At 42.0% G+C, this 14,600-nt stretch overlaps 1 protein-coding gene and 1 long non-coding RNA gene across 2 annotated transcripts; both read left to right on the top strand.

The window, feature by feature from the left end:
* The first annotated feature begins 566 nt into the window (after nt 1-566).
* asb1 (ankyrin repeat and SOCS box containing 1) lies at nt 567-13,364 on the top strand. The gene is made up of 5 exons (XM_014164290.2): nt 567-921; nt 1,335-1,476; nt 1,854-2,156; nt 2,568-2,962; nt 11,909-13,364. Exons 1-5 carry the CDS (start codon nt 810-812, stop codon nt 12,037-12,039), a joined length of 1,083 nt encoding a protein of 360 aa, XP_014019765.1. The 5' UTR covers nt 567-809; the 3' UTR covers nt 12,040-13,364.
* Nucleotides 5,795-8,894, top strand: LOC106581865 (uncharacterized). The gene is made up of 2 exons (XR_001323180.2): nt 5,795-8,146; nt 8,295-8,894. It is a non-coding gene; the product is annotated as an uncharacterized lncRNA (long non-coding RNA).
* Nucleotides 13,365-14,600: the final 1,236 nt, after the last annotated feature.

The raw sequence follows: 14,600 nt of genomic DNA, 5'->3' as shown, positions 1-14,600 counted from the left end.
ATTCTACCTGCCCCGACCCTGAGCCTGCCTGCCGTTCTGTACCTTACGGACTCTGATCTGGATTACTGGCCTCTGTCTGCCCTTGACCTGTCGTTTTGCCTGCCCCCTGTTCTAGTAATAAACTTTTGTTACCTCAACACTGTCTGCATCTGGGTCTTCTCCTGAAACGTGATACTGTGGGGTTCTACAGTATTCCCCATAGCTATAATGCATTTGGTCCAATTTAAAGGGGCAATCAGCAGTTGCTACATCCATTTTTGGATTGATAAATGAATTATATGTACCCATTTCATACTTGAAGAATATAACTTATACATTTCTCATGAGCTTAGTTGAACTGTCTTAACCCATTAGAACCCTAATTATAAGCTTGGTTTACTCCAATGTTTGTAAACAAAGTAAATGTAAATAAACACTATAGCCTCAAAACATGGTTTAAACTATAATTGTATATAATGGCTGGTCAGTCCTTGCATCCATTAGCACTGTCTATGAATTTGAGAGTGGTTACTCCAACCAACCCCATCCCTCAGCCTTTTACTGCAACAGGGGCTGCTGATTTCCCCTTTAACTGACTCCAAGAGCAGGAAGTCGCACTCTAGTCTCTCGGATAGGGAAAGCGAAAAAAGAGGAGTGATCAGTGAGTGAGGTGTCATAAATATATTCCATAACAACAACAATGGCACAACGGACGGTATAACAACGTCGTTTTGGTAATACTAGCTAGGTAATCACTTTCCTAGTTCTGGTGCGTTTTCGTAGTAGACTCCTTGCAAGGAAGCGTGAGAAGTTGTTATTATTAGGGAGAAATGGCGGACGGCGGAGGCTTCGAGTTGGGTGATGTTGTCGACCCACCCATTGCGCCGAATATCATCTGTCCCCTTGTCACCGTTTCTGACCTACCCAGCCCGACAGCTGCAGGTAAAACACAACACGTTGAATTTTTACACTGTTCTACCACCTAGCTGTGCAAGAGAATACAGCTGCATTAGGATTATTGTGAGAAACTAGATGTATTCTCAGTACGCTGGCTGGGCTATTTGTGGTTACAATTTGCGTTGCATACACCTGCGTAATTACGCAAACTATAGCATGTTAGTGAACTATATCGATTTGAGCACTTTTATCACTTAATTTATTCGTAATTCACTATTTAATCTAGGTAATGTGTACATCAATGACACATCAAGTCAATATGTGCATGCGTGGATGGTGTGTAATTTATTTATAGTCGCTATGCAACCCAGTGGTAGTGGAAATGGTAGGCAAATCAGTTAGCACAGCATCATCTCATCTGGGTATTTGGAGCTTTAGCTTTGCTCTTTCTCGTCCAGGCCGTAACCTGAAGGAATGGCTGCAGGAGCAGTTCAATAAAAAGCCTGAAGAGCAGAGTGAGGACGCGCTGCTCCACAACGCTGCTTATGTAGGAGACCTGGATACTCTGAGGAACCTGCTGCAGGAGGACAGCTTCAGAGAGTGAGTGAGGGAGGGAGGCCACTGGGCCTTACTGCACACTATCTACCCCCATCTCCAACCTGTTCTGCACCCTTCTCACTTCCCACATTTAATGCGAATATCCTATGCACATACTATATTTAGCAAAGTCAGAAAGCCACTATCTTACCCCTTTCATATCCAACACAGTCATATTCAAGATGTAGACCTATTGCGAGAAAATCCCTTCCACCCTTCTGTATCTCTCCTTAGTTTGTAAATGTGTGTATATTGGAAACACTTTTTAGGATACGGCACCATCGGCAATACCACCCCTTTATTTAACAGCGTCTTGACAGTTAAAATAGTCTACTACAACTGGTATGAGTTCTGAGCGAACATCTCCTATTGGCTGTCAGGCGGATCAACGAGAAGTCTGTATGGTGCTGTGGTTGGCTGCCCTGCACCCCTCTGCGCATCGCTGCCACAGCCGGTCAAGGGGCCTGTGTGGCCTACCTGATAGGCCAGGGGGCGAAGGTGGACCTAGTGGATGTGAAGGGTCAGACGGCCCTCTATGTGGCGGTGGTCAACGGACACCTGGACTGTGTGACCATCCTCCTGGAAGCTGGAGCTGACCCCAACGGCAGCCGCCACCACCGCAGCACTCCCGTCTATCACGCTGCACGGGTAGGCAGGGTGGACATACTCCAAGAGCTCATCAGGTGAGTGCTTTAACTTTCCATGCCAATTAAGTTTATTGAATTGGATGGAATGAAGGAGGCTATAATGGCTATAGGAGGGGTCATCTGCTAGTATTTGTTGATTGAATTGCCTAGGACCAATAATGGAATCAGGTCTCATTTTTATTGGCGAAGGAAGGAAACCAATACATTCTGAAAAAAACCTTATTGTCTTATTACACAATTATTCTCCATTACTTTTGTGTTATTGTCTGATTGATCAGTGTTGTTGCCTGTTCATAACATGTCCCATCACCATGGTCGTGTTCATTTGTGCACGCAATGGAAAAAGCGAAAATTAGCTTTTCTTATTGGACAGCCAGGTAGGCCCTTCCTGTTTGTCAATATTTTTTTCCCCCTATGGTGGCTAATCAACACGACCCATCTCTCCAGGTTCCATGCCGACGTGGATGTGGACCACCAGCTGGGCGCCAGGCCCCCGTTTGGTGCGGCCCGTACCCTCACCACACTGGTGGTGTGCCCGCTCTACATCAGCGCCGCCTACCGCCACCTCCACTGCTTCAGCCTGCTCCTGGCGGCCGGCGCCCAGCCGGACTACAACTACAACGGACCAGTGAGCCGCGAAGCGCTAGCAAAGGGTTTGGCCTCCTGCCTGCTGGATGCGGTCCTGAGACACGGCTGTGAGGCGGCGTTCGTCAGACTGCTGCTAGACCACGGTGCCGAGCCCAGCCTGGTACCCTGGGAGCAGCCCCACCGAGAGGGAGCGACCGCCGGGGGCCGAGAGAGGGTTGACCCCGAAGCCCTGCAGCTCTACTTGGAGGCCAGGAGTGAGTAGAGTTCCTTCACACAGCACCATTATATTTACATTTTAGTCACTTGGCAGACACTCTTATCTAGAGCCATGAGGCGCTATGATATGAAAAGTCACAGTAATAATAATGGTAGTAGTGGGTTGCGTGTATGAAGAGCATCTTTGTTTGTATCTATTTGACTATTGCCTATGAGTTTATTGAAAGCTTACCGTCGCAACATGGCAGAAGTGTTTACCTGAAAAGGGTAAATGTACATACATATACTTCCAAGATGGCGTAGCAGTGCAGAGGTGATTTGTCGTCCTGTCGTGTACTTTTGTCTTTTTTGTCTTTTTTTGTATATATTTCAATTCATTTTCAATCTCTTTTCAATTTTTTTATGAAATATACCTTCCGGTAACCCGCCTCACCCAATGTGACATGGATACACTATTTTTTTAGATCTTACTTGCACATCATCATCTGCTCATCTATCACTCCAGTGTTAATTTGCTAAACTGTAATTACTTCGCTACTAAGGCCTATTTATTACCTTACCTCCTCACGCCATTTGCACACACTGTATATAGACTTTCTTTTTTTTCTATTGTGTTATTGACTGTACATTTGTTTATTCCATGTGTAACTCTGTGTTGTTGTTTGTGTCGCACTGCTTTGCTTTATCTTGGCCAGGTCGCAGTTGTAAATGAGAACTTGTTCTCAACTAGCTTACCTGGTTAAATAAAGGCGTAATAAAAAAATACTGTAACAGCAACATACATTGCACACCACAAATATGAAATGAACACTTGCCGATACCTTTGCGGTCATTGACATTTAACAAAATGTATTTGAAGAGTTTAGTTCCAAAACGCTATTTCCTCCAATTTTTCACATGAGTTTTTTCATGAAATTATTTCTTCAGGGTAACTTTGTGTGTGTTCTCAGATGTTTTATTCCTAGATTTTATATGTTTATTAAAATGGGTTTTGTTGCAAAACACTATATATCCGTCGTTTAGCTGGAATGAAATATTTGTATTCTGTATATTTGACTGTGGATATATGGTTGTCTCACCTTAAGATACTGTAAATGCACTTAACTGTAAGTCGCTTTGCATACGAGCATCTGCTAAATTACTAAAATGTAAAATGTAAATATTTTACATACAAATCTCATATCACTCTATTGATTTATTGTTTTGTATTGATTTCACAAATGTATATATTGATGTCACAAATGTATCATTTGTACAGTTCTTTATAAAAAACAATGACGTTATCACATTTTACTGTGTAAAACCCATCAGTACTACTTATTCCTCTGAGAGTGAGGCGGATATATAGCATTTTGCAACAAAACAGGATTATTTGTCTCTGAAATGAAACCATCAAGTGGTTACAGTGCATTCGGAAAGTATTCAGATCCCTTGACTTTTACCACATTTTGTTACATTACAGCCATTCTAAAATGGATTTAAAAAAAATTATCCTCAGCAATCTACACACAGTACCCCATAATGACATAGCGAAAACAGGTTTTTAGAATTGTTGCAAATGTATTAAAAAGGAAAAACAGATACCTTATTTACGTAAGTATTCAGACCTTTTGCAATGAGACTCGAAATTGAGCTCAGGTGCATCCTGTTTCCAGTGATCATCCTTGAGATGTTTCGACAACTTGATTGGAGTCCACCTGTGGTAAATTCAATTGATTGGACATGATTTGGAAAGGCACACACCTGTCTATATAAGGTCCCGCTGTTGACAGTGCATGTCAGAGCAAAAACCAAGCCATGAGGTCGAACGAATTGTCCGTAGAGCTCCGAGACAGGATTGTGTCGAGGTACAGATCTGCGGAAGGGTACCAGCGTTGAAGTTCCCCAAGAACACAGTCGCCGCCATCATTCTTAAATGGAAGAAATTTGGAACCACCAAGACTATTCCTAGAGCTGGCCGCCCGGCCTAACTGAGCAATCGGGGGAGAAGGGGCTTGGTCAGGGAGGTGACCAAGAATCGATGGTCACTCTGACGAAGCTCTAGAGTTCCTCTGTGGAGATGGGAGATGCAGCACTCCATCAATCAGGCCTTTATGATAGATTGCCCAGACGTAAGCCACTCCTCAGGAAAAAGCACATTACAGCCCCCTTGGAGTTTGCCAAAAGGCACATTGACTATCAGACCATGAGAAACAAGATTCTCTGGTCTGATGAAACCAAGATTGAACTCTTTGGCCTGAATGCCAAGCGCCACGTCTGGAGGAAACCTGGCACCATCCCTACGGTGAAGCGTGGTGGTGGCAGCATCATGCTGGCGAAATGTTTTTCAGCGGAAGGGACTACGAGACTAGTCAGGATTGAGGGAAAGATGAACGGAGCAAAGTACAGAGAGATCCTTGATGAAAACCTGCTCCAGAGCGCTCAGGACCTCAGACTGGGGCGAAGGTTCACCTTCCAACAGGACAACGATCCTAAGCACACAGCCAAGACAATGCTGGAGTGGCTTTGGGACAAGTCTCTGAATGTCCTTGAGTGGCCCAGCCAGAGCCCGGACTTGAACCTGATTGAACATCTCTGGAGAGACCTGAAAATAGCTGTGCAGCGACACTCCCCATCCAACCTGACAGAGCTTGAGAGGATCTACAGAGAAGAATGGGAGAAACTCCCCAAATACAGGTGTGCCAAGCTTGTAGCATCATACCCAAGAAAACTCTATGCTGTAATCACTTCCAAAGGTTCTTCAACAAGGTACTGAGTCTGAATACTTATGTATGTTATATTTCAGTTTTTTGCACAAATTTATACAAACCTGTTTTTGCTGTGTCATTATGGGGTAATGTGTGTAGATTGAGGGGGAAACAACTATTTCATCCATTTTAGAATAAGGTTGTAACGTAACAAAATATGAAAAAAGTCAAGGGGTTTGAATACTTTCCGAAGGCACTGTTACATGTCTGTCATTGAAAAACCCCATGCAACCCCATGAAAAAACACATCTCTTTCATAAGTTCTTCAAAAAAATAACAGCTAATTTACAAACATTTCTGAAAATGGATATATAGGGTTTGGAATTAAACTCTTAATTTACGTTACTTATTGATTGATTGATTTTACATAACTAGCCTCGTCGAATACCAGGCTTCCCTAATCAGGTAAGCCTGGGGAAGTCAATGGTAGAAAGTGTCTAAAAAGGGTTGGAGACCCAGTGTAAATCAGTGACGCCTGGCAACACGTCAAACCCATCAACTCCCTTGCTTGGGCAGAGTTCCAAAGCGAGAGAAAATATGCTCTGACGTCTGAGTGAAAAGTTTCCCACTCACAGTCTCACACAGTATGTTGCCTGACTATAATATTTTATCTTGATACGTTAATAAATACATACTGTGCTCATTTTGGCATGTTTAACTGTCTAGAATATCCATTGTAATGTGCGTAGACCGTAGACTAACTAACAAAGAATTGGTAGCTAACTAGCTACCCACGAACATTGATTATTATGTTACAAGCTTGTTTTTGCTTTATGTAGTTATCTTGTTTTATCTCTATTGGTCAAAGGTAATACAGTAGCACGGGAGTGTGCTTCTCAAATGTACATTTTCATGCGTTCTCCACACTCGTCCTCACACGAACCTTCTAAATAAAACGTCATCGGAGTGACACACGTCATAACAAGCGGCACCCAATCTACGGGCATGTGGGGGGAGGGTTCTTGAAATGTAAAATAAATGCAGCGCTCAAATCTAGCCATTTCGGCTAATACAAACATCTTCAGACTTCCAAAGGAGCGGCGTAACACGAGACTAGTACATTACATTACATCTACACACAGTATTTTACATATCTGCACTAAGTATTTATTTTCTCTGAAACTCATTGATGACAATAACACCATTATCTTACGGTACTATCAACCAGCGGTGTGGACTCGAGTCACATGACTTGGACTCGAGTCAGACTCGAGTCACAAATATGATGATTTTAGAATTGACTTGACAAAATCAATAAAGGCTTGCAACTCGACTTTGACTTTAACACCAATGACTCGTGACTTAACTTGGACTTGTCTTTTGACTCAAACTGACTTGATAAGCCCAATTATTAAAAATGATGCTTTTAAAAAAAGGGTGCAGCGCATCAACTCTTCATTTAATGGATTACAGTTTGAATTTGACAGCAGCCAATCAAATTGTGCCAGTGGAGAAAAAGTTGTGCGTGGCAGTGCAGAGGAACGTCGGCAGGTGAATTCAGACAGAGCCCTTGGAAAGATGATAACCAAAATTATTATTTTGGGATATAAAGACTACGCTGTAGTCAACAAAAAATGTATTGCAACTTGCCAAACATGCGTGAAGAAAATTACAAACGGAGGCGCGACAACTTACAACTTTGTTTGACATTGGAAGCTGCACAAAGAATGGTAAGTTGTGGCTAATATAGCCGACAGCTATATATAACTTTGCTTGTGTAGCATGTAGGCTAACGTAACGTTAAATCAATGAGCCTCCACACAGTCAGTCAGTGCGGGAAAGTGATCACACACAGAGTGTGTGTGTGCGCGTGCGTTAAGGTTGGACGATTGTGTACAAGCCTACAGCACATTGCCCACACTCCAGCTGGTGGTGGGAGATGGCTTGAAATAAACAAAAGTAATGATGACTATTTCAAAGTTATCAAATATCAGCTCACTGCTGCATACAAGCACAACATTCAAAGAGGTGTTTGAGGCTGAATTTGGGGGAAAAGGCATCCCTGCTGCTGTCAACACAAGATGGAACTCAACACTGAGACAAGTGAAGGCAGTTATCCAATGTGACCATCTAAAGCTCTATCATATTCTAGAAAAGACTGGGCACAATGAGTTGTTCACAGTACGGGAGACATCCTGAAGCCTTTTGGAGAAGCAACAGATTTGACACACGGGGAGAAGATAGTCACAATCAGTTCTGTTGTTCCCTTGGTCCTGTCCATGAATCACCACCTGGAGCAGCGGAAGCCTCAAGTCCATTTCCTGAGTGGCCTGGTCAGAAGTCTCCAGGCATCCCCGAACAAAAGATTTCTTGGAATCTTCATCAATGTGAAAATGGCCAGGACACAAGATGGAATCACTGCCCCCTTTTCAGATCCAGTCTACCTCAAAGCAGCTGCCTTGGATCTGGCTTTTTCTCTGATGTGGGTGGAGCACCATGTGCTGGTCAAAGAGGAGGTGGCACAAAGAGTGAAAGGTAAATATTATTGAGTTTAATGTAACTTTTTCTCATAATTTAAATCAATTGACTGCAACAATAATACTTGTTCAGTTTAACCCACTGCATCACGAATACTCTAATACCGGCCATTTTGTTTCTGCTATGCTTTTACATGTTTTGACAGTTACTGAGTCTGCAGGATGCTGCAGGGACTGAGCAAGCTGTGCCTCTTGTTGATGAGGAAGAGCGAGAGGACCATAGCCTTGGACAATTAAAAGGGCTTTTTGCAGCACACTGTAAGAGGTAGAAGAAAGCTGTTGGGACCACTCCAGCACTACAGCTAAGTCACTACCTTGACATATGCGAAGGACAGAATGCCCTCTTGTTCTGGGCAATGAACATGAAGGCTCTTCCTTCGCTGTCCCGAGTGGCCATCAGGGTCTTGGCAGTGCCTGTCTCCAGTGCTCCGGTGGTGCGTCTCTTCAGCCATGGTGGCATCATACTGCGGCCTCATCGTGCACAAATGACTGACAGACTTTTATCGAATTTGGTCTTTTGCAAATGCAATGCATCGTAGGGCCCTGAGATAAGATAAAAAATGTAACTGTTTATGCATTAACACACACACACATGTAGTCTCCATGTTCAGGTTTTATCTCCCATCTTTGGGATCTGTATTTTTTTTATCAGACATTCAGGCCAGTGTTCAAATTGTAGGCCTACTTGAAGTTCAGTAGCAGTTGTTTTGATGTACCTTTTAATAAATGATTGTAACTTTATGGCAGGATTGTTTTAGGCGTCTAAAATATATCTGGATAGAGACAGAGAGCACTACAATATTTAGTTTTTGTTGTCATATTGATGTGTCTTTCTCATGGCTACCCATGTATTTCCATGGAAATATAAAGTTTATTTGGAAAGTAATAAATGTATATATATATTTTTTTTAAAGCATTCATGATTTGTGTAAATTTAATATACTAACTATTACTCTTGTTAAAAATATGAAATGGTATTACATTTTGTGAAGAGCACATTATGACTTGTTTAGGACTCGAAACTCAAAGTTTAGGACTTGAGACTTGACTTGGGACTTGCCTGTCTTGACTTGGGACTTGAGTGCTAAGACTTGAGACTTACTTGTGACTTGTAAAACAATGACTGCTATCAACATCTGCATTGCTTGCTGTTTGGGGTTTTAGGCTGGGTTTCTGTATAGCACTTTGTGACATCTGCTGATTTAAAAAGGACTTTGATTGATAACACATTACATCTATCAGATTACTTCCTTGAAATCTCATGACTTTCTTACTTCTATGAAATTAGACTAACTTCCTCTAGCAGTTTATCTCGGATCCATGGACCTACCGGAAACTGGTGTATGTTGAAAAAAAAAAAAAAAACATACGGAACTGCTGACAGGTCATCAAAGTTTGGCATAGTCTGCACTAGCCATAACATTAAATGGAACATAAACCACGTTTCCATCCACAGTTTTTATGAGAGTAAAGCCATACCGTATACATTTTTTTTATTTTTATTAACACACCAGCTGTGATGGAAACAGGAATTTTCTGAACAATTGTATAAATGCTGACAGATAATTTGTTCGTTCAACATGTTGGGATCTTTTTGTGTTGGTAAAATTCATTATGCAAGAAATTGAGGTGGAAATGCCTTTATGCACAAATATTGATATAATAACCATCATATCGAAGTAAACTTTTCAGTAAATATCGATTGCCGTTTGACAAATAAAAATAATATGCATAATAATCTCATCATATAGACTAGCCTACAGTGAGGGAAAAAAGTATTTGATCGCCTGCTGATTTTGTACGTTTGCCCACTGACAAAGAAATTATCAGTCTATAATTTTAATGGTAGGTTTATTTGAACAGTGAGAGACAGAATAACAACAACAAAAAATCCAGAAAAACGCATGTCAAAAATGTTATAAATTGATTTGCATTTTAATGAGGGAAATAAGTATTTGACCCCCTCTCAGTCAGAAAGATTTCTGGCTCCCAGGTGTCTTTTATACAGGTAACAAGCTGAGATTAGGAGCACACTCTTAAAGGGAGTGCTCCTAATCTCAGTTTGTTACCTGTATAAAAGACACCTGTCCACAGAAGCAATCAATCAATCAGATTCCAAACTCTCCACCATGGCCAAAACCAAAGCGCTCTCCAAGGATGTCAGGGACAAGATTGTAGACCTACACAAGGCTGGAATGGGCTACAAGACCATCGCCAAGCAGCTTGGTGAGAAGGTGACAACAGTTGGTGCGATTATTCGCAAATGGAAGAAACACAAAAGAACTGTCAATCTCCCTTGGCCTGGGGCTCCATGTAAGATCTCACCTCGTGGAGTTGCAATGATCATGAGAACAGTGAGGAATCAGCCCAGAACTACACGGGAGGATCTTGTCAATGATCTCAAGGCAGCTGGGACCATAGTCACCAAGAAAAACAATTGGTAACACACTACGCCGTGAAGGACTGCAATCCTGCAGCGCTCGCAAGGTCCCCCTGCTCAAGAAAGCACATATACATGCCCGTCTGAAGTTTGCCAATGAACATCTGAATGATTCAGAGGACAACTGGGTGAAAGTGTTGTGGTCAGATGAGACCAAAATGGAACTCTTTGGCATCAACTCAACTCGCCGTGTTTGGAGGAGGAGGAATGCTGCCTATGACCCCAAGAACTCCATCCCCACCGTCAAACATGGAGGTGGAAACATTATGCTTTGGGGGTGTTTTTCTGCTATGGGGACAGGACAACTTCACCGCATCAAAGGGACGATGGATGGGGCCATGTACTATCAAATCTTGGGTGTGAACCTCCTTCCCTCAGCCAGGGCATTGAAAATGGGTCGTGGATGGGTATTCCAGAATGACAATGACCCAAAACACACGGCCAAGGCAACAAAGGAGTGCCTCAAGAAGAAGCACATTAAGGTCCTGGAGTGACCTAGCAAGTCTCCAGACCTTAATCCCATAGAAAATCTGTGGAGGGAGCTGAAGGTTCGAGTTGCCAAACGTCAGCCTCGAAACCTTAATGACTTGGAGAAGATCTGCAAAGAGGAGTGGGACAAAACATTTTTGACATGCGTTTTTCTGGATTTTTGTTGTTGTTATTCTGTCTCTCACTGTTCAAATAAACCTACCATTAAAATTATAGACTGATCATTTCTTTGTCAGTGGGCAAACGTACAAAATCAGCAGGGGATCAAATACTTTTTTCCCTCACTGTATACCCACACTGTACAGTATCTGCTGTTGGCTAGAGCGCACATGCCAAGACCAGAGTAGGCACATTTGCTATTTAACGCAACAGTTTTTGTGACAAAACTATAAGTAGATTGGAAAATGCGATGGAAACACATTGAACTTCAGATTTTTATTCAGGACATGTTTTTGGGTGCACTACGTGATCACGCACTGATTTTTATCTGCACATCACGCGCTGATTTTTTTTTACCGTTTGTTGTAAACACCACTGGTGAAATGCACTTATTTTCTAAATGCAGATTCTAGAATATTCACATGAAAATCTGTTGTCAATTGGATGGAAATACAGTATGCTGTTGTCTTTGCATTTCAACATGTATGACATTCATGTAGGCTACTCCCATGCACCTTTGGAAGAGTTTTGTAGATTTATACGATATTTTCTCATAATTGCCATCAGATTATTGTTGATGTGTATCATTCAAGTTTAATGGAAAATGTGATGTCAGACTGTTAAAATGTGTCTTTATCCTGTTGATAACAAATTCCTTCTTTTTTTCCCCAGGATGTCCTCGTAGGCTGACCTACCAATGTCGGATCAGTATTAGGAAAGTGATGGGGAAGCATCGGCTAAAACACATCCCTTCTCTACCGCTCCCGGACCCCATTCAGAACTTCCTGCTTCACCAGAACTGACTCTGGCAGGCCTTGCCTTTGATGATCGTTATGCTATTATGAACAGTGACGGACTTACCATTAGGCAGAAGAGGCAATTGCCTCAGGCTTCACATCATAATCAAGGGGCCTCATGAGCTGGGCATAATTTAAACAAATAAAACTAGTAATCTTTTGGTTTATTTCTCAGCTTGCCCCCCCCAATCTCTGCTCGAAGGCTGGACTGCTCAGCTCATTGCTCTCATTCTTTCTCACTTCAGTAGGTTGGTTCAGCAGCAGCAAAATCTGCAGGAAGCTTCAAAGTTGCAAACGAAATGGGGAAGGTGAGTTTTGCCTGGTAATGAGGCCACATTGTTGTCAAAAATACCTCCAAAAAAGTAAATGAATCCATATGGCTGAATAATAATAAATAATAGATCAATAATTTATTTCTATACAAATACACTAAGTGTATACACACTAAGTGTACAAAACATTAGGAACACCATCGCTTTCCATGACATAGACTGACCAGGTGAATCCAGGTGAAAGCTATGACCCTATATTGATGTCATTTTTTAAATCCACTTCAATCAGTGTAGATGAAGGGGAGGAGATGGGTTAAAAAAATATTTTTACGCCTTGAGACATGGATTGTGAATGGGCAAGACAAAAGATTGAAGTGTCTTTGGGGGGTATGGTAATGTAGTTGATGCCAGGTGCACCTGTCTGTGGCTCAGTTGGTAGAGCATGGTGTTTGCAATGCCAGGGTTGTGGGTTCGATTCCCACGGGGGGCCAGTAAGGGGGGGGGGAATGTATGAAATGAATTGAAATGTATGCATTCACTACTGTAAGTTGCTCTGGATAAGAGCGTCTGCTAAATGACAAAAAAAAATGTGTCAAGAACTGCAACGCTGCTGGGTTTTACTCGCTCAACAGTTTCCCATGTGTTTCAAGAATGGTCCACCACCCAAAGGACACCCAGCCAACTTGACACAACTGTGAGAAGCATTGGAGTCAACATGGTCCAGCATCCCTGTGGAATGCTTTCGACACCATATAGAGTCCATGCCCTCACGAATTGAGGCTACTCTGAGGGCAAAAGGGGGTACAACTCAATATTAGGAAGGTGTTCCTAATGTTTTGTACACTCAGTGTACAGTGCATCAGAAACGTTGTTTATTGCTTGTTTGCTGTGACGAAGCCTCCATTCTCTGTATGAGTCTGTATGAGTTGCTTCTTGACTTATTTGCATACCTTCCACATAATTGCAATAATTCCAAAAAACATATTTATTTTCTATTTTCTCTATAATAGGGCGTTATGTACCAGTGATCTGCAACTAAAGCAATATGTTTCCCCCTTCTTCCCGTCTTCTGTCTTTTTGCAGAACAAGAGAGCGCAATCATTTATCTTTCTCACACCCGCTTCCAATTTCAGTTTCTTTGGAAAGCACATCTTTGCCTGTCATTAGTCCTGTATATACCTGGCACTAACATGGGTCTTGTGTCCTGATCTTGTTCAAATGTACATTTAATGCGTTCTCCTCAGTTCACAATGCATCTTTTAACCCCTGTAAATCTAAACCGTTAGGGGGCGGGGTTGTTTTAAGATGGTCATACTATGGCTCATTTAGCTATTTGATTTTTAATTTTAGGACCCCTTTAGGTATAATATATATATATATAAAATATAGAATTTTGAGGATTGAATAACACATTCATAAATGGCAAAAAATGCAAGAAAAAAAGAAATCATAGGGAACAAGGTTTTGAAGTGCCTGTCCTATATCTAGGTGATATAAGGAAGCTCAAGATATTATTTTTTTTTACACATTTAACCCCCTTTTTTGGAAGGTACAAAACTACCTCAATACTTCCATTAAGTAAAAATTAAAAACGGTACCGGTTACTTTATGATGAGTCCCGTGACAAAGCGGGGGATCACCATCTGGTTCATGAGTTTCCCCTTTCCATAGAGTGGTCATAATAGTTTGGAGGCTACAGACGTTTTCGCGAGAAGAACGATTTTCGGGATGTCTCATAGTCTGACAAATACCGCTGTAGCTCAGCCGCCTTCCACAGCAGATGCCATAGGTGGCCTTCTCTAGCTTAAACTGACGGATTTTGATGGGTATTTTTTTATTATGTTATTTAGAGGTCATCGTGCGGGCATATTGATGAGACTACGGCAACAAGTGAATAAACTGTCCCTACCCTCTGTTCTATTGGCGAATGTGCAATCGCTGGAGAATAAACTGGACGAGCTCCGTTGGAGACTGTCCTATCAACGGGACATTAAGAAATCCATTATACTATGCTTTTCGAAGTCATGGCTAAACAAAGACATGGATGATATACAGTTAGCTGGGTTTTCCATGCATTGACAGGACAGAACAACAGCACCTGGTAAGATCCTTGGGGGTGGGGTGTGTCTCTTTGTCAACAAAGACTGGTGTGCAATCTTTAATATTAAGGAAGTCTTGAGGTTCTGCTCAACCTGAGTTAGAATACATCATGATAAGCTGTAGACCATACTATTTACCAAGAGAGTTTTCATCTATTTTTCATAGCTGTCTATTTACCACCACAAACCGATGCTG

The sequence above is a fragment of the Salmo salar genome, chromosome ssa21, assembly GCF_905237065.1.
Source record: "Salmo salar chromosome ssa21, Ssal_v3.1, whole genome shotgun sequence".
Classification (NCBI taxonomy): domain Eukaryota; kingdom Metazoa; phylum Chordata; class Actinopteri; order Salmoniformes; family Salmonidae; genus Salmo; species Salmo salar.
Note: the sequence above shows the minus strand (reverse complement) of the source record. Positions and strands in the feature narration are given on the sequence as shown.

Bases quoted from the DNA above. Each gene is read 5' to 3' on its own strand.
- asb1 (XM_014164290.2), top strand. From the start codon at position 810: ATGGCGGACGGCGGAGGCTTCGAGTTGGGTGATGTTGTCGACCCACCC. The intron at 922-1,334 runs GTAAAACACAAC...TTTCTCGTCCAG, and splicing joins ACCCAGCCCGACAGCTGCAG to GCCGTAACCTGAAGGAATGG. The intron at 2,157-2,567 runs GTGAGTGCTTTA...CCATCTCTCCAG, and splicing joins ATACTCCAAGAGCTCATCAG to GTTCCATGCCGACGTGGATG.